Below are 18386 nucleotides of genomic sequence, written 5' to 3'. Positions count from 1 at the left end.
CTAATGTGGATGCATTTTTTCAGGCCTTGGGGTTGTTGTATGATGAACCTAATGCTGTTGATCAAGCTGAGAGAACCCTGCTGGCATTAAACCAGGGTAAGGATCCTGCAGAGTTATACTGTCAAAAATTCCGAAAGTGGGCGGTCCTTACTACATGGAATGATAGTGCATTGGCAGCTCTCTTTCGGAAAGGTTTATCAGAGACCGTAAATGATATTATGATGGGATTTCCTGTTCCCTCTGGTCTGGATGGCTCTATGTCATTAGCCATTCAAGTTGGTCGGCGTTTACGTGAACGTAAAAGTACACGGGAGGCGCTGTCACCTTTTGAACAAATGTCTGAACCTATGCAATGTGATGGGGTTTTGTCTAGGGCGCAATGTCAGGAGTTTAGAAGGCGTAATAAGCTGTGCTTTTTCTGTGGAGATGCCTCGCATATTATTTCTGTCTGTCCTAAATGAGAGAAACGTTTTGCACACACATTTGCTGTGGGCAGTATACAACCTAAGTTCCTTTTGGCAATTACTCTGATCTGCTCCTTATCCACGTTTTCCACAAAGGCTTTTGTGGATTCAGGAGCAGCTCTGAATCTGATGGATTTGGACTTTGCTAAACATTGTGGTTTGTCCATGACGCCTCTGCGGACGCCTATCCCTTTGAGGGGTGTTGATGCCACTCCTTTGGCGGAGAATAAACCTCAGTTTTGGACCCAGGTGATAATGCGAGTTGCCCCAGACCACCAAGAAAATTGTAAATATTTGGTGTTGCATAATTTGCATGATACCATTGTACTGGGGTTCCCCTGTTTGCAAACTCATAATCCAGTTTTGGATTGGAAATCTGGGACTGTGGTGAGTTGGGGTTGTCAGTGTGTTCTTAGGGACGCTCCTGTTTTCTCCACCTCTCCTCAGTCGCATGATGTTCCTGACTATTTGGCTGATTTCTCTGATGTATTTAGTGAGAGTAAGTCTGCGTCTTTGCCTCCTCATAGGAGTTATGACTGTGCAATTGAGTTGATGCCTGGGTGTAAATTTCCCAAGGGTCGGCTTTTCAACTTATCTGTACCCGAACATGATGCTATGCGATCCTATATTAAGGAGTCGTTGGAGAAGGGTCATATTAGACCATCCTCTTCACCTTTAGGTGCTGGTTTTTATTTGTGGCCAAGAAAGATGGTTCAATAAGACCGTGTGTTGTGAGTTCATTTTCCCCTTCATTACTGAGGCCCGAGGAACTCCCTCTTCTGGTAAAGAAAGGTAGTGAGCCTGATTATCAAACACCTGAGGCTGATGATGATGACTGGCTGAGTGGAGTTACTGACTGGATATAAGGCTGCCGACGCCCTTCTGCCCTGCGGGTGATTTCTCTGTGGGATCCTTGGAGACCAATCTGAATTCCTGCTCCTCTAAAGCTACGTTTGCTGCTCGGCCTTTTGCATTGGTGCTTTGACTTTGTTTTGCTTTGTTTTTCTGGATTTCTGCCATTCCCTGCTGGGGTGTGCTGAATTCCTTTATCTCTGTCTTCTGAAAATACCTGAGTGCTGATTTAGTTTTTGAAGCCTAGCTGCTTCAGGGCCTTTTTCATATCAGCTTGTTGGCTTATGTCTTTGATAGGGTTTTGCAAGATTGCAGGCAGCAGCCTTCCTGTCCTTTCCTATCTAGGTAGTTTTGGGCCCCGTCTTTGCTCAGTCTATCTTTCTGTCTGTGTTAGTGTTTTCATCTTGCTTCACCGTCATTATATGTTGGGGGCTGCCTATTGCTTTGGGGTCTGCTCTGGGGCAGTTTAGATTTCCCCTTTCTTTCTTTAGGCCTATTTAATTCTCCGGCTGTGATCGAGGGGTCTAGGGCATCGTAGGAACCCCCCACGGCTACTGCTAGTTGTGTTGATAGGTTCAGGGGTCTGCAATCTGATAGTTGCCAACTTTTCTGGTTTTCTGGACTTAGCTTGTATTTCTGTTTTTGCCTCCTACGGTGACTCATTCATAACAGAATCACCCGCCATACCGCAGATCCTAGGGTACGCAATAGCAGGAAAGAATTGTAAAAAAAAAAAAAAGTGTGTATATTTTTTCCTCTATATCTCTGAGGCCGTAGGGGGAATTTTTTTTTCTCTCAATGGAGATAAAGCAATTGTCTGATCGTGTGGAGCAGCTCGCTGCGGAAGTGCGAGGAATTTCCGCCTATCTTGCTCATTCACATGCTGCTGAACCAAAGATTCCTACACCTGATGTATTTTTTGGGGATCGGTCTAAATTTTTGAATTTCAAAAATAATTGTAAATTATTTTTTGCCTTGAAGCCTAACTCGTCAGGGAGCTCCGCGCAGCAGGTTAAAATTGTCATCTCTTTGCTGTGTGGCGATCCCCAGGATTGGGCGTTTTCTTTGAAACCAGATGATCCTATTCTGACTAATGTGAACGCATTTTTTCAGGCCTTGGGGTTGTTGTATGACGAACCTAATGCCATTGATCAGGCTGAAAAGACCCTGTTGGCATTGAACCAGGGTCGTGATTCTGCAGAATTGTACTGTCAAAAATTCCGAAAGTGGGCAGTACTTACTACCTGGAATGATAATGCCTTGGCTGCTCTCTTTTGGAAGGGGTTGTCAGAAACCGTAAAAGATACTATGGTGGGATTTCCTGTTCCCTCTGGTCTTGACGATTCTATGTCATTAGCCATTCAGGTTGATCGGCGTTTGCGCGAACGCAAAGCTGCACCAGAGGTGTTGCCACCTGTTGAACAAATGTCTGAACCTATGCAATGTGATAGAGTTTTGTCTAGGGCGCAACGTCAGGAGTTCAGAAGGCGTAATAAGTTGTGTTTTTTCTGTGGAGATGCCTCGCATATTATTTCTGTCTGTCCTAAACGAGAGAAACGCTTTGCACACACGTTTTCTGTTGGGGGTGTTCAACCTAAGTTTGTTCTGGCTATTACTCTGATTTGCTCCCTGTCCACATTTTCCGCCAAGGCTTTTGTGGATTCGGGAGCAGCCCTAAACCTAATGGACTTGGATTTTGCTAAACGTTGTGGATTTCCGATGACACCTCTGCAGACGCCTATCCCTTTGAGGGGGATTGATGCTACTCCTTTGGCTAAAAATAAACCTCAGTTTTGGACCCAGGTGGTAATGCGGGTCGCCCCAGACCATCAAGAAAATTGCAGATTTTTGGTGTTGCATAATCTGCATGATACCATTGTTCTGGCGTTTCCCTGGTTACAAATTCATAATCCAGTTTTGGATTGGAAATCTGTGTCTGTGGTGAGTTGGGGTTGTCGGTGTGCCTTTAGTGAGGCTCCGGTGTTTTCCACCTCTCCTCAGTCGCATGATGTTCCTGATTATTTGGCGGACTTTTATGATGTATTTAGTGAGAATGAGTCTGCGTCTTTGCCTCCTCATAGGAGTTATGACTGTGCAATTGAACTGAGCCCGGGGTGTAAATTTCCCAAGGGTCGGCTCTTCAATTTATCTGTACCCGAGCACGAGGCTATGCGATCCTATATTAAGGAGGCGTTGGAGAAGAGTCATATTAGACCATCCTCGTCACCCTTAGGTGCCGTTTTTTTTTTTTTTTGTAGCCAAAAAGGATGGATCATTAAGACCTTGTATTGATTATCGTGCCCTCAACAAAATTACTGTTAAGTATCAGTATCCGTTACCCCTGATTTCTGATCTATTCTCCAGAGTTAAAGGTGCTTGCTGGTTTACCAAGCTTGACCTCAGGGGGGCGTATAATCTTATTCGCATTAAGCATGGTGATGAATGGAAGACGGCGTTTAATACTCCGGAGGGACATTTTGAGTACCTGGTGATGCCTTTTGGGCTCACTAATGCCCCTTCTGTCTTCCAGTGCTTCATGAACGATATTTTCCGAGATTTTGTCGATAAATTTTTGATTATCTATCTGGATGATATTTTGATCTTCTCCAAGGATTGGGATTCTCATGTGGAACATATTCGGACTGTGTTCCGGATCTTGAGGGAGAATTCCCTGTATGTCAAAGGATCTAAATGCCTTTTTGGAGTACAGAGGATTTCTTTTTTGGGATTTATTTTGTCCCCGTCAACTATTGAAATGGACCCGGCCAAGGTACAGGCCATTTACGTTTGGATTCAGCCCACTTCTTTGAAGGCCCTCCAGAAGTTTTTGGGTTTTGCTAATTTTTATCGGAAGTTTATAGCAAAATTTTCTAGTATTGCCAAGCCATTGACTGATTTGACTAAGAAAGGTGCTGATGTGTTAAATTGGTCTCCGGAGGCTGTTTCTTCCTTTCAGGAGCTGAAGCGAAGATTCACCTCCGCCCCGGTTTTGCGGCAACCTGATGTCTCACTTCCATTCCAGGTAGAGGTGGATGCTTCTGAGATTGGTGCAGGAGCTGTTTTGTCCCAAAAGGATCCTGTAACATCTAAAATGAATCCCTGTGCTTTCTTTTCCCGAAAGTTCTCTCCATCTGAACGTAACTATGATGTGGGGAATAGGGAACTGTTGGCCATGAAATGGGCATTTGAGGAGTGGAGACATTGGTTGGAGGGAGCTAAGCATCAAGTCGTGGTCCTCACTGACCACAAGAATTTGATTTACCTAGAGTCGGCTAAGCGCTTGAACCCTAGACAGGCTAGGTGGGCCTTGTTTTTTTACACACGTTTTGATTTTGTGGTTTCTTTTCTTCCTGGAACGAAGAATGTCAAGGCAGACACCGTCTCTAGGAGCTTCTTTGATGATTCTCCTGTGGTGACCAAGCCTGCTACCATCTTAGGCGAAGGGGTAGTTCTTTCTGCCATCTCGCCCGATTTGAGACGTGCTCTGGAAGAGTTCCAGGAGGACAAACCTGAGCGTTGTCCCAGTGGAAAGTTGTATGTTCCTGACCAGTGGAAGAAGAGAGTGATGTCTGAAGTTCATTGCTCTGCTTTCGCTGGTCATCCAGGTATTTTTGGTACTAGAGATCTGGTGAGTCGTTTTTTTTGGTGGCCCTCCTTGTCTCGTGATGTCAGGAATTTTGTGCAGTCCTGTGGGACGTGCTCCCGGTCTAAATCGTGTTCTCGCTCTAGTGGGTTGTTGATGCCTTTGCCTGTCCCCAAGAGGCCATGGACCCATATTTCAATGGATTTCATCTCTGATATGCCTGTCTCTCAAAGGATGACTGTTATTTGGGTGATTTGTGATAGGTTCTCTAAGATGGTTCATCTTGTACCACTCCCTAAGTTGCCGTCTTCCTCTGAGTTGGTGCCCCTGTTTTTACAACAGGTGGTTCGTTTGCACGGGATTCCTGAGAACATTGTATCTGACAGAGGAGTCCAGTTTGTGTCTAGATTTTGGAGAACTTTCTGTTCCAGGCTGAGAATTCAGTTGTCCTTCTCCTCTGCTTTTCACCCTCAGACCAATGGGCAGACAGGGAGAACAAACCAGACCTTGGAGTCATATTTGAGATGTTTTATTTCTGCTGATCAGGATGATTGGGTTTCATTTTTGCCCTTGGCCGAATTTGCTTTAAATAATAGAGCTAGTTCTGCCACTTTGATGTCACCTTTTTTTTGTAACTTTGGGTTTCATCCTCGATTTTCTTCAGGGCAGGTGGAGCCCTCTGCCTGCCCAGGTGTTGACACTGTGGTGGAGAGAATGCACCAGATCTGGGACCAAGTGGTGGATAAGTTATCTCTCTCCCAGGAAAAGGCCCAGCGGTCTTCCAACCGACATAGGACCATTGGTCCCCAGTTTAAGGTTGGTGATATGGTGTGGTTATCATCAAAAAATATTGCTATGAAGGTGGCTTCTCCTAAGTTTAAGCCTAGATTTATTGGACCTTACAAGATTGTGGAGATTATTAATCCGGTCTCTTTTCGTTTGGCTCTTCCTGTCACATTTAAAATCCATAATGTGTTCCATAAATCTTTGTTGAAGAGGTTTGTTGAACCTGTTGTTCCGGGGGTGGCACCTCCAGACCCTGTATTGGTTGAAGGTAACATGGAATATGAGGTAGAGAAAGTACTGGATTCCCGTCTGGCTAGACGGAGACTCCAGTATTTGGTTAAGTGGAAGGGTTATGGTCAGGAGGATAATTCCTGGGTCTCTGCCTCTGATATTCACGCCAAAAGATTGGTGCGTGCCTTTCATCGGGCTCACACTGATCGCCCTGGTGGCGTAGTGTAAGGTTCAGTGACCCCTCCTCAAGGGGGAGGTACTGTTGTGAGTTCATTTTCCCCTTCATTACTGAGGCCCGAGGAACTCCCTCTTCTGGTAAAGAAAGGTAGTGAGCCTGATTATCAAACACCTGAGTCTGATGATGATGACTGGCTGAGTGGAGTTACTGACTGGATATAAGGCTGCCGACGCCCTTCTGCCCTGCGGGTGATTTCTCTGTGGGATCCTTGGAGACCAGTCTGAATTCCTGCTCCTCTAAAGCTAAGTTTGCTGCTCGGCCTTTTGCATTGGTGCTTTGACTTTGTTTTGCTTTGTTTTTCTGGATTTCTGCCATTCCCTGCTGGGGTGTGCTGAATTCCTTTAGCTCTGTCTTCTGAAAATACCTGAGTGCTGATTTAGTTTTTGAAGCCTAGCTGCTTCAGGGCCTTTTTCATATCAGCTTGTTGGCTTATGTCTTTGATAGGGTTTTGGCAGATTGCAGACAGCAGCCTTCCTGTCCTTTCCTATCTAGGTAGTTTTGGGCCCCGTCTTTGCTCAGTCTATCTTTCTGTCTGTGTTAGTGTTTTCATCTTGCTTCACCGTCATTATATGTTGGGGGCTGCCTATTGCTTTGGGGTCTGCTCTGGGGCAGTTTAGATTTCCCCTTTCTTTCTTTAGGCCTATTTAATTCTCCGGCTGTGATCGAGGGGTCTAGGGCATCGTAGGAACCCCCCACGGCTACTGCTAGTTGTGTTGATAGGTTCAGGGGTCTGCAATCTGATAGTTGCCAACTTCTCTGGTTTTCTGGACTTAGCTTGTATTTCTGTTTTTTGCCTCCTACGGTGACTCATTCATAACAACCGTGTATTGATTATCGTTCCCTTAACAAGATGACGGTTAAATATCAGTACCCGTTACCTCTGATGTCTGATTTATTCTCCAGAGCTAAGAGTGCCTGCTGGTTTACTAAGCTTGACCTCAGGGGGGCGTATAATCTTATTCGCATCAAGCACGGGGATGAATGGAAGACGGCGTTTAATACTCCGGAGGGACATTTTGAGTACCTGGTGATGCCTTTTGGGCTCACTAATGCCCCTTCTGTCTTCCAGTCCTTTATGAATGATATTTTCCGAGACTTTGTGGATAAGTTTTTGATCATCTATCTGGATGATATTTTGATCTTTTCAGTGATTGGGATTCTCATGTGGAACACGTCTGGTCTGTGTTCCGTATTTTGAGGGAGAATTCCCTGTTTGTTAAGGGATCGAAATGCCTCTTTGGTGTACAGAGGATTTCATTTTTGGGATTTATCTTGTCTCCATCGACTATTGAAATGGACCCGGCCAAGGTACAGGCTATTTATGATTGGGTTCAGCCTACTTCTTTGAAGGTCCTCCAGAAGTTTTTGGGTTTTGCTAATTTCTATCGTAAATTTATAGGTAATTTTTCTGGTATTGTCAAACCACTGACTGATCTGACCAAGAAGGGAGCTGATGTGCTGAATTGGTCTCCTGAGGCTGTCTCAGCATTTCAGGAGCATAAGCGGAGATTTACTTCAGCTCCAGTTTTACGGCAACCTGATGTCTCACTTCCATTTCAGGTGGAGGTAGATGCTTCTGACATTGGTGCAGGAGCTGTTTTGTCCCAAAAAGACCCTGTGACTTCTAAGATGAATCCCTGTGCCTTCTTTTCTTGAAAGTTCTCCCCTTCTGAATGCAACTATGACTTGGGGAATCAGGAATTGTTGGCCATGAAGTGGGCATTTGAGGAGTGGAGACATTGGTTGGAGGGAGCTAGACATCAATTTGTGGTCCTCACTGATCACAAGAATCTGATTTATCTGGAGTCGGCCAAACGCTTGAATCCTAGACAGGCTGGGTGTGCCTTGTTTTTCACGCGTTTTAATTTTGTGGTCTCTTTTCTTCCGGGCACTGAGAATGTTAAGGCAGACGCCCTTTCTAGGAGTTTCTTTGCCGATTCTCTTAGTGTGACCGAGCCTACTACTATCCTAGGTGAGGGGGTAGTTCTTTCTGCCATTTCGGCTGTTTTGAGACACGCCTTGGAGGAATTTCAGGAGGATAAACTTGAGCGTTGCCCTATGGGAAAATTGTATGTTCCTGACCAGTGGAGAAAGAGAGTGATGTCTGAAATTCATTGCTCCGCATTGGCTGGTCATCTAGGTATTTTTGGTACCAGAGATTTGGTGAGTCGGTCGTTTTGGTGGCCTGCCTTATCTCGTGATGTCAGGAATTTTGTACAGTCCTGTGCGACTTGTTCTCGGTCTAAACCCTGTTCTCGTTCTAGTGGGTTGCTGATGCCCTTGCCGGTGCCCAAGAGGCCATGGACCCATATCTCAATGGATTTTATTTCTGATCTTCCTGTCTCTCAGAGAATGACTGTTATCTGGGTGATCTGTGATAGATTTTCGAAGATGGTCCATCTTGTACCACTCCCAAAGTTGCCATCTTCCGCTGAGTTGGTGCCCTTGTTTTTACAACAGGTGTTTCGGTTACATGGGATTCCTGAGAACATTGTGTCCGACAGAGGAGTCCAGTTTGTTTCCAGATTCTGGAAAGCCTTTTGTTCCAATCTGGGAATTCAGTTATCCTTCTCCTCCGCGTTTCATCCCCAGACCAATGGGCAGACTGAGCGAACAAACCAGACCTTGGAGTCTTATTTAAGATGTTTTATATCTGCTGATCAGGATGATTGGGTCTCATTTTTGCCCTTGGCCGAATTCGCACTAAACAATAGAGCTAGTTCTGCCACTTTGATGTCACCCTTTTCCTGTAATTTTGGGTTTCATCCTCGATTCTCTTCAGGGCAAGTGGAATCTTCGTTCTGCCCAGGTGTGGACACTGTGGTTAAGTGAATGCAGCAGATATGGGACCAAGAGGTGGATAAATTGTCTCTCTATCAGGAAAAGGCCCAGCATTTTTCCAATCGGCATAGGACCATTGGTCCCCGGTTTAAAGTGGGTGATATGGTTTGGTTGTCGTCTAAGAATATTCCTATGAAAGTTGCATCTCCAGAATTTAAGCCAAGATTTATTGGTCCTTATAAGATTTTGGAAATTCTTAATCCTGTTTCGTTTCGATTGGCTCTTCCAGTTACGTTCAAGATCCATAACGTATTTCACAAATCTCTGTTGAAGAGGTTTGTTGAGCCAGTGGTTCCTGTGGCAGCACCTCCTGACCCTGTGTTAGTCAAAGGCAATGTGGAATATGAGGTAGAGAAAATATTGGGTTCTCATTTGGTTAGACGGAGACTCCAGTATTTGGTCAAATGGAAGGGTTATGGTCAGGAGGATAATTCTTGGGTCTCTGCCTCCGATATTCATGCCAATAGATTGGTTTGTGCTTTTCACCGGGCACATCCTGATCGGCCTGGTGGCGTGGATGAGGGTTCGGTGACCCCTCCTCAAGGGGGGGGTACTGTTGTGAGTTCTTTCTCTGGTTCACCAGTTGTGAGTTCTCCTTCCAGGCTCCCTCTGGTGGTAACAGCAGGTAGAGAGGCTGATTTGATCGGTGGAGATCTGCCACCTGAGAATGAGGATGACGATTGGATCTCAGGATTCTCAGATTGGATTTAAGACAGCCGACGCCCTATTCAGTTGCTGGTGATTCCTTCTGGCTTGTCAGCTCTTGGTTTTCCGCTCTGTTCCAGTCATCTAAAGCTAAGTTTTTCTGCTAATGTTCACACTTGATTTTGTTGCTCTATTCAGTTTTTTGTGTGGTCAGCCAGCCCCGGCTGGGGGCTGTGCTGAATTTCCACTCTTATTTATCAGTATTTTGCCAATTGGCTTTTTGTCCCTTACTAGTTCGGTCTCTTTTTGCTCTGTCTCAGAATATTTCAGAGTGCTGATATAGTGGGAGAAGTCTAGTGACTTCAGGGTTAATTTTGCTATCAGAAGTGTTGGACATTATTTTTGTAGGATTTTTTGCAGGTTGCAGACAGTGTCTTCCCTTTCCTGTCCTTTCTAGTTAGTTTGGGCCCCATCATTTGCTCAGCCTATTTTCCTGCCTGTGTTTGTGCCTTCATCTTGTTTCACCGTCAATACATGTGTGGGGGCTGTCTATTCCTTTGGGGTCTGCTCTGGGGCAGTTAGTTTTCCCTTTTCTTGCTTTAGGCTTATGTAGTCCTCCGGTTGTGACGAGGCATCTAGGTTCATCGTAGGCGCGCTCCACGGCTAGTTGTGTGGTAGGATCAGGGATCTGCAATCTGCATAGTTACCAACCTCTCTGGTTTTCTGTGACTTAGCTTGTTTTGCCTTTTTCTCCTCGGTGACCCATTCATAACAGTCACCCCTTCCTCCTGTACAATGGCTGATCACAAACCATTCATAATACATTATGTCACAGCTCACCTCCTCCTCCTGTACAATGACTGATCACACACCATTCAGAATACATTATGTCACAGCTCACCTTCTTTCACAGTTACCTTTTGTCCAGTAGTTTGTATGTTACATGTTGGGGTAGGTATCGGATCAATGGGGGTGCACTCAGCTGTTGTCGGGTGTCCTCCTGGGTGGGTCTGCAGTGCCCCACTATAAAGGTGACTGATCTGGGTAGGTCGGCCCCAGGACTGAGCACATCCGGCTGCCGCCACCAGCACCGCTCACGGCTGATCGGCACCCACTGATCTGACATAACTTTCCGGGTCTTAGACCTTCTGTACATAGAACCAGACAAACCGTTTGGTGGACAATCTTCTGCCCGTCCCCTAGAGACCAGCGAGGAAGGAGATGGCTCTGCTCAGTTGCTTCCACTCTATAAAGCAAAGCTGAGTAGTTAGCTGTGAAAACCAGGAGACGCACGGGCAGAGAGCCTGATTGTTGTCACGTGTGTGGCCTCTGACATGTTCTGGTCCCTGTGGACGGTGAGCCCTCGCGGGCAGGGTCCCCGCTCCTCCTGTACTCGTGTGTCCCTCGTCTTACACATGTTTATTATACTTGTCTATGTTCCCCCTTTTCACATGTAAAGCGCCATGGAATAAATGGCGCTATAGAAATGCATAATAATAATAATAATTTCTTCTTCTGTAGATTGCCTGATTGTCACCATGAAGAAGACGCAGATCTCAGCGATCAGAGGGGACCATGTCACCATCCCATGTGAATTCTCCGAATTTTCTCCTAATAGAATCATTAATGTGCATTGGACAAAATCGGAGAATGGAAAATCTGTGGGAGTTTACAACTTCATCCCCGGGAAACCTGAGGCCTTCAGAGAAGGATGTTACATGGAGCAGGAGCGCGACATAGAGCGAGGCAACGCCGCACTGCACGTCCCACGGGCGCAGTTCAGTGATGACGGAGAGTACACATGTACTGTTATAGTGACCCCGGAGTCCAAGGAAGGGAGAAGCATCCTGCAGGTGTCAGGTGAGCCACGTGCCGGTGTCAGGGGAGCAATGTGTGTGTGGGTGTCAGGGTAGCCACGTGCTGGTGTGAGGGGAGTCATGTGTGTGGGGGTGTCAGGGGAGCCACATGCTGGTGTGAGGGCAGTCATTTGTGTGGGGGTGTCAGGTGAGCCACGTTCTGGTGTCAGGGGAGCCATGTGTGTGGGGGTGTCAGAGGAGCCACGTGCTGGTGTGAGGGGAGTCGTGTGTGGGGGTGTCAGGGGAGCCACGTGCTGGTGTGAGGGGAGTCGTGTGTGGGGGTGTCAGGGGAGCCACGTACTGGTGTGAGGGGAGTCGTGTGTGGGGGTGTCAGGGGAGCCACGTACTGGTGTGAGGGGAGTCATGTGTGTGGGGGTGTCAGGGGAGCCACGTGCTGGTGTGAGGGGAGTCATGTGTGTGGGGGTGTCAGGGGAGCCACGTGCTGGTGTGAGGGCAGTCATTTCTGTGGGGGTGTCAGGTGAGCCACGTGCTGGTGTCAGGGGAGCCATGTGTGTGGGGGTGTCAGGGGAACCACGCGCTGGTGTGAGGGCAGTCATTTGTGTGGGGGTGTCAGGGGAGCCACGTGCTGGTGTCAGGGGAGTCATGTGTGGGGGTGTCAGGGGAGCCTGTCAGGTGAGCCATGTGTGTGGGGGTGTCAGGGGAGCAACGTGGGTGGCAGGGGAGCCATGTGTGCAGTGGTATCAGGGGAGCCATATGTGCACGGGTGTCAGGGAACCACACAAGGGTCAGGGGAGCCGTGTGTGGGGGGTGTCAGGGGAGTCACACAAGTGTCATGAACTCAGGATCAGTAATGTAAGGTATGTACACAGTGACTGCACCAGCAGAATAGTGAGTGCAGCTCTGGGGTATAATACAGGAGGTAACTCAGGATCAATAATGTATGTCCACAGTGACTGCACCAGCAGAATAGTGAGTGCAGCTCTGGGGTATAATACAAGATGTAACTCCGCATCAGTAATGTAATGTATGCACACAGTGACCGCTTCAGCAGAATAGTGAGTGCAGCTCTGGAGTATAATACAGGATGTGACTCAGGATCAGTAATGTAATGTATGTACACAGTGACTGCACCAGCAGAATAGTGAGTGCAGCTCTGGAGTATAATACAGGAGGTAACTCGGGATCAGTAATGTAATGTATGTACACAGTGACTGCACCAGCAGAATAGTGAGTGCAGCTCTGGAGTATAATACAGGAGGTAACTCGGGATCAGTAATGTAATGTACACAGTGACTGCACCAGCAGAATAGTGAGTGCAGCTCTGGAGTATAATACAGGAGGTAACTCAGGATCAGTAATGTATGTACACAGTGTGTGCACCAGCAGAATAGTGAGTGCAGCTCTGGAGTATAATGCAGGATGTAACTCAGGATCAGTAATGTAATGTATGTACACAGTGACTGCACCAGCAGAATAGTGAGTGCAGCTCTGGAGTATAATACAGGAGGTAACGCACGATCAGTAATGTAATGTATGTACACAGTGACTGCACCAGCAGAATAGTGAGTGCAGCTCTGGAGTATAATACAGGAGGTAACTCGGGATCAGTAATGTATGTACACAGCGACTGCACCAGCAGAATAGTGAGTGCAGCTCTGGAGTATAATACAGGAGGTAACTCAGGATTGGTAATGTAATGTATGTACACAGTGTCTGCACCAGCAGAATAGCGAGTGCAGCTCTGGAGTATAATACAGGAGGTAACTCACGATCAGTAATGTAATGTATGTACACAGTGACTGCACCAGCAGAATAGTGAGTGCAGCTCTGGGGTATAATACAGGAGGTAACTCACGATCAGTAATGTAATGTATGTACACAGTGACTGCACCAGCAGAATAGTGAGTGCAGCTCTGGAGTATAATACAGGAGGTAACTCGGGATCAGTAATGTATGTACACAGCGACTGCACCAGCAGAATAGTGAGTGCAGCTCTGGAGTATAATACAGGAGGTAACTCAGGATCAGTAATGTAATGTATGTACACAGTGACTGCACCAGCAGAATAGTGAGTGCAGCTCTGGAGTATAATACAGGAGGTAACTCAGGATCAGTAATGTATGTACATAGTGACTGCACCAGCAGAATAGTGAGTGCAGCTCTGGGGTATGATACAGGAGGTAACTCGGGATCAGTAATGTATTTACACAGCGACTGCACCAGCAGAATAGTGAGTGCAGCTCTGATGTATAATACAGGAGGTAACTCAGGATCGGTAATGTAATGTATGTACACAGTGTCTGCACCAGCAGAATAGTGAGTGCAGCTCTGTGGGGTATAATACAGGAGGTAACTCACGATCAGTAATGTAATGTATGTACACAGTGACTGCACCAGCAGAATAGTGAGTGCAGCTCTGGAGTATAATACAGGAGGTAACTCAGGATCAGTAATGTATGTACACAGTGACTGCACCAGCAGAATAGTGAGTGCAGTTCTGGAGTATAATACAGGAGGTAACTCAGGATCAGTAATGTATGTACACAGTGACTGCACCAGCAGAATAGTGAGTGAAGCTCTGGAGTATAATACAGGATGTAACTCAGGATCAGTAATGTAATGTTTGTACACAGTGACTGTACCAGCAGAATAGTGAGTGCAGCTCTGGGGTATGATACAGGAGGTAACTCAGGATCAGTAATGTAATGTATGTACACAGTGACTGCACCAGCAGAATAGTGAGTGCAGCTCTGGAGTATAATACAGGAGGTAACTCAGGATCAGTAATGTAATGTATGTACACAGTGACTGCACCAGCAGAATAGTGAGTGCAGCTCTGGAGTATAATACAGGATGTAACTCAGGATCAGTAATGTAATGTATGTACACAGTGACTGTACCAGCAGAATAGTGAGTGCAGCTCTGGGGTATGATACAGGAGGTAACTCAGGATCAGTAATGTAATGTGTGTACACAGTGACTGCACCAGCAGAATAGTGAGTGCAGCTCTGGAGTATAATACAGGAGGTAACTCAGGATCAGTAATGTAATGTATGTACACAGTGACTGCACCAGCAGAATAGTGAGTGCAGCTCTGGGGTATGATACAGGATGTAACTCAGGATCAGTAATGTAATGTATGTACACAGTGACTGTACCAGCAGAATAGTGAGTGCAGCTCTGGGGTATAATACAGGAGGTAACTCAGGATCAGTAATGTAATGTAATGTATGTACACAGTGACTGCACCAGCAGAATAGTGAGTGCAGCTCTGGGGTATGATACAGGATGTAACTCAGGATCAGTAATGTAATGTATGTACACAGTGACTGCACCAGCAGAATAGTGAGTGCAGCTCTGGGGTATGATACAGGAGGTAACTCAGGATCAGTAATGTAATGTGTGTACACAGTGACTGCACCAGCAGAATAGTGAGTGCAGCTCTGGAGTATAATACAGGAGGTAACTCAGGATCAGTAATGTAATGTATGTACACAGTGACTGCACCAGCAGAATAGTGAGTGCAGCTCTGGAGTATAATGCAGAATGTAACTCAGGATCAGTAATGTAATGTATGTACACAGTGACTGCACCAGCAGAATAGTGAGTGCAGCTCTGTGGTATAATGCAGAATGTAACTCAGGATCAGTAATGTAATGTATGTACACAGTGACTGCACCAGCAGAATAGTGAGTGCAGCTCTGGGGTATAATACAGGAGGTAACTCAGGATCAGTAATGTAATGTATGTACACAGTGACTGCACCAGCAGAATAGTGAGTGAAGCTCTGGAGTATAATACAGGAGGTAACTCAGGATCAGTAATGTAATGTATGTACAGTGACTGCACCAGCAGAATAGTGAGTGCAGCTCTGGGGTATGATACAGGAGGTAACTCAGGATCAGTAATTTATACCGTGACTCTGCCTTACACTCTGTATAACAGATAATATGGGGCAAGACATGGACAAGTCAAACACTAGTGGGAACTACGCTGACGTAGTGTTGTGTGAATGGAGATGCTGTGATATTACTGTTGGCTGGTCTCTTTTCCAGCTGCGCCCTCCGCTGTCCTGACGCCTGGAGATGCTGTTACTGTGGAGCTGGGAAGTGAGAAAGTCGTGTCGTGTGAAGTCACCAACTTTTATCCTAAAGATGTTACTATTCGTTGGGTGCGACATGAGAAAGATTCGAGATGCGTGGCCCTGGAGCGAGGAACCTGCACCGGTGACGCCGTCAGTAACCCGGACGGGACGTTCAATGTCACCAGTCACCTGACCCTGTATCCCACCCTGCAGGATGCCGGCTACAAATATTCATGTCTGGTGACGCACCGGTCTCTGCACCAGGAGCTGATGACGAACTTCACCCTGACGGTCACAGGTGAGTCCTAAATCCTCCCCAAAATGTAGAAATGTAATGTGTGTCAGGTGTGGGCAGAGGCTCCGGAGACCTCACCAGCATCGGCTTCTGTGGCCGATATTCTAGGTCATCTCCAATAGTAACTGCAAAATGTCCTGAACTCCAGGGACTGAAGACCGAGGGTAGACATAAGGAGAGAAGAGATGAGCGAATATTTCAATGTTCGGTTCGGATTATGATCTCCGAATTTGCAATATTCGCCGAACATAACCGACCGGCATTCACATCAATGAGAGGCAAATACAAACGCAGCACAACACCTTATAACGGCCCCAAATGCTGCCAAAACCCATCAGATGAGGGGCAGGCACCGGGAAAGTGGCCTCAGTTCACCCACAGTACAGACTGTAGCATGAGGGATCGGGGTCTGGGACGCAGCTTTCCAAGGTGGGTGAGGGATCGGTGTACGGCCCCTGTGCTGGGAGCCCTGATACCACATGCAGCACCTCGACCTGCTGTCATGCTCAGCTGCACTCAGGTGGCACAAATATCAGTTTTGTAGACTGCAATTGTCAGAAAAAAGTAACGATAGTAACACGGGTAGTTGAGTTCAAGGAAGTGGAGGCCTGGTGGTGTCGGAGGCCAACTGCTGCAGGCAACACGCATGAAGGAGACCCAACCAGGAGTCTACACATTTACAAAAATTATTGGCAGACACCAACAAAGTGGCATCAATTTCACCACAGTAGACACCAGGGCTGTGGAGTCGGAGTCGTGGAGTCGGAGTCGGTGCTCATTTTGGTGGAGTTGGAGTCGGTGCTCATTTTGGTGGAGTCGGTATAAAATGGACCGACTCCGACTCCTAAAATATATAATAAATTGGGTACAGTAATTCAATGCAGGATGTGCTGAATATTTTTTCATAGGAATTTGGGAAAGTAATGAAATGTCCTATAAATGACTGTTCTATTCCTGATCTAAGGCTACATTCACACACAGCATTTTTTGAGGATACGTTTTTCAGCTGCTAAAGCCGATCAGCTTTTTAAAAAACCGCATCACCTGAAAGGTTTTTCATAGAATCATAGAATCATAGAATCGTAGAGTTGGAAGGGACCTCCTGGGCCATCTGGTCCAACCCCCTGCTCAAAGCACGATTCGCTAAATCATCCCAGTCAGATGTCTGTCCAGCCTCTGTTTGAAGACTTCCATTGAAGGAGAACTCACCACTTCTCGTGGCAGCCTGTTCCACTCATTGATCACTCTAACTGTCAAAAAGTTTTTTCTAATATCTAATCTGTGTCTCTTCCCATTCAGTTTCATCCCATTGCTTCTAGTCTTTCCTTGTGCAAATGAGAATAAAGTTGATCCTTCTACAATGTGACAGCCCTTTAGATATTTGTAGACAGCTATTAAGTCTCCTCTCAGTCTTCTCTTTTGCAAACTAAACATCCCCAAATCCTGCAACCTTTCCTCATAAGACAGGGTTTGCAGACCGGTCACCATTCTGGTCGCTCTTTTCTGAACTTGCTCCAGTTTGTTGATGTCTTTTTTAAAATGTGGCGTCCAAAACTGGACACAGTATTCCAGATGAGGTCTGACCAAAGAGGAGTAGAGGGAAATAATGACTTCACGTGATCTAGACTGTATGCTTCTGTTAATACATCCTAGAATTGCATTTGCCTTTTTTGCTGCTGCATCACACTGTTGACTCATATTCAGTCTGTGATCTATTAGTATACCCAAGTCTTTTTCACATGTGCTGTCACTTAGCCCTATTCCTCCCATTCTATATATGCTTTTTTCATTTTTATTGCCCAGATGTAGTACTTTGCATTTCTCCCTGTTAAAAACCATTCTGTTAGTTGCTGCCCACTTCTCCAGTTTATTTAAATCTTTTTGAATCCTCTCTCTCTCTTCTCTAGTATTAGCTATCCCTCCTAGCTTTGTGTCATCAGCAAATTTAATCAGTTTACCCTCAATTCCTTCATCTAAATCGTTGATAAAGATGTTGAACAATACAGGGCCCAGGACAGAGCCCTGTGGTACCCCACTTGAGACATTCTTCCAACTGGATGTACAGCCATTTACGACCACTCTTTGGGTCCGATCACTAAGACAGTTATGAATCCACCTAACAGTTGCCTTGTCCATTCCATACTTAGTCATTTTTTTAATAAGGATTGTGTGAGAGACTTTGTCAAATGCTTTGCTGAAGTCAAGATATACTATATCTACAGCATTTCCTTGATCCACCCAATCAGTGATACCATCATAGAAGGAAATTAAGTTAGTCTGACATGACTTATTAGTTAGAAACCCATGCTGACTCTGTTTAATCACTTCATTCTTATCCAGGTATTGACATACATGTTGTTTAATAATTTGTTCAAAGATCTTTCCTGGTATAGAAGTCAGACTCACCGGCCTATAGTTGCCTGGGTCCACCTTCTTCCCCTTTTTGAAGATAGGAACAACATTTGCTCTTCTCCAGTCTTCTGGCACTTCTCCTGTTCTCCAAGAATTTTCAAAGATTATGGAGAGGGGTTCAAAAAATTTCTTCTGCTA

At 46.0% G+C, this 18386-nt stretch overlaps 1 protein-coding gene across 1 annotated transcript in view; it reads left to right on the top strand.

The window, feature by feature from the left end:
- LOC141077387 (uncharacterized) overlaps positions 1-18386 on the top strand; it is a 94446-nt gene that overhangs the window by 9823 nt on the left and 66237 nt on the right. Inside the window, exons 2-3 of the mRNA XM_073564287.1 lie at positions 11162-11500; positions 15513-15839. Coding sequence (XP_073420388.1) covers positions 11162-11500; positions 15513-15839 — 666 coding nt within the window. The remainder of the gene's footprint in view (positions 1-11161; positions 11501-15512; positions 15840-18386) is intronic.

Source organism: Dendrobates tinctorius, unplaced genomic scaffold, assembly GCF_039654945.1.
Source record: "Dendrobates tinctorius isolate UK_male_01 unplaced genomic scaffold, ASM3965494v1 ptg000445l, whole genome shotgun sequence".
Lineage (NCBI taxonomy): Eukaryota > Metazoa > Chordata > Amphibia > Anura > Dendrobatidae > Dendrobates > Dendrobates tinctorius.
This window is presented reverse-complemented; position numbering and strand designations above follow the sequence as displayed.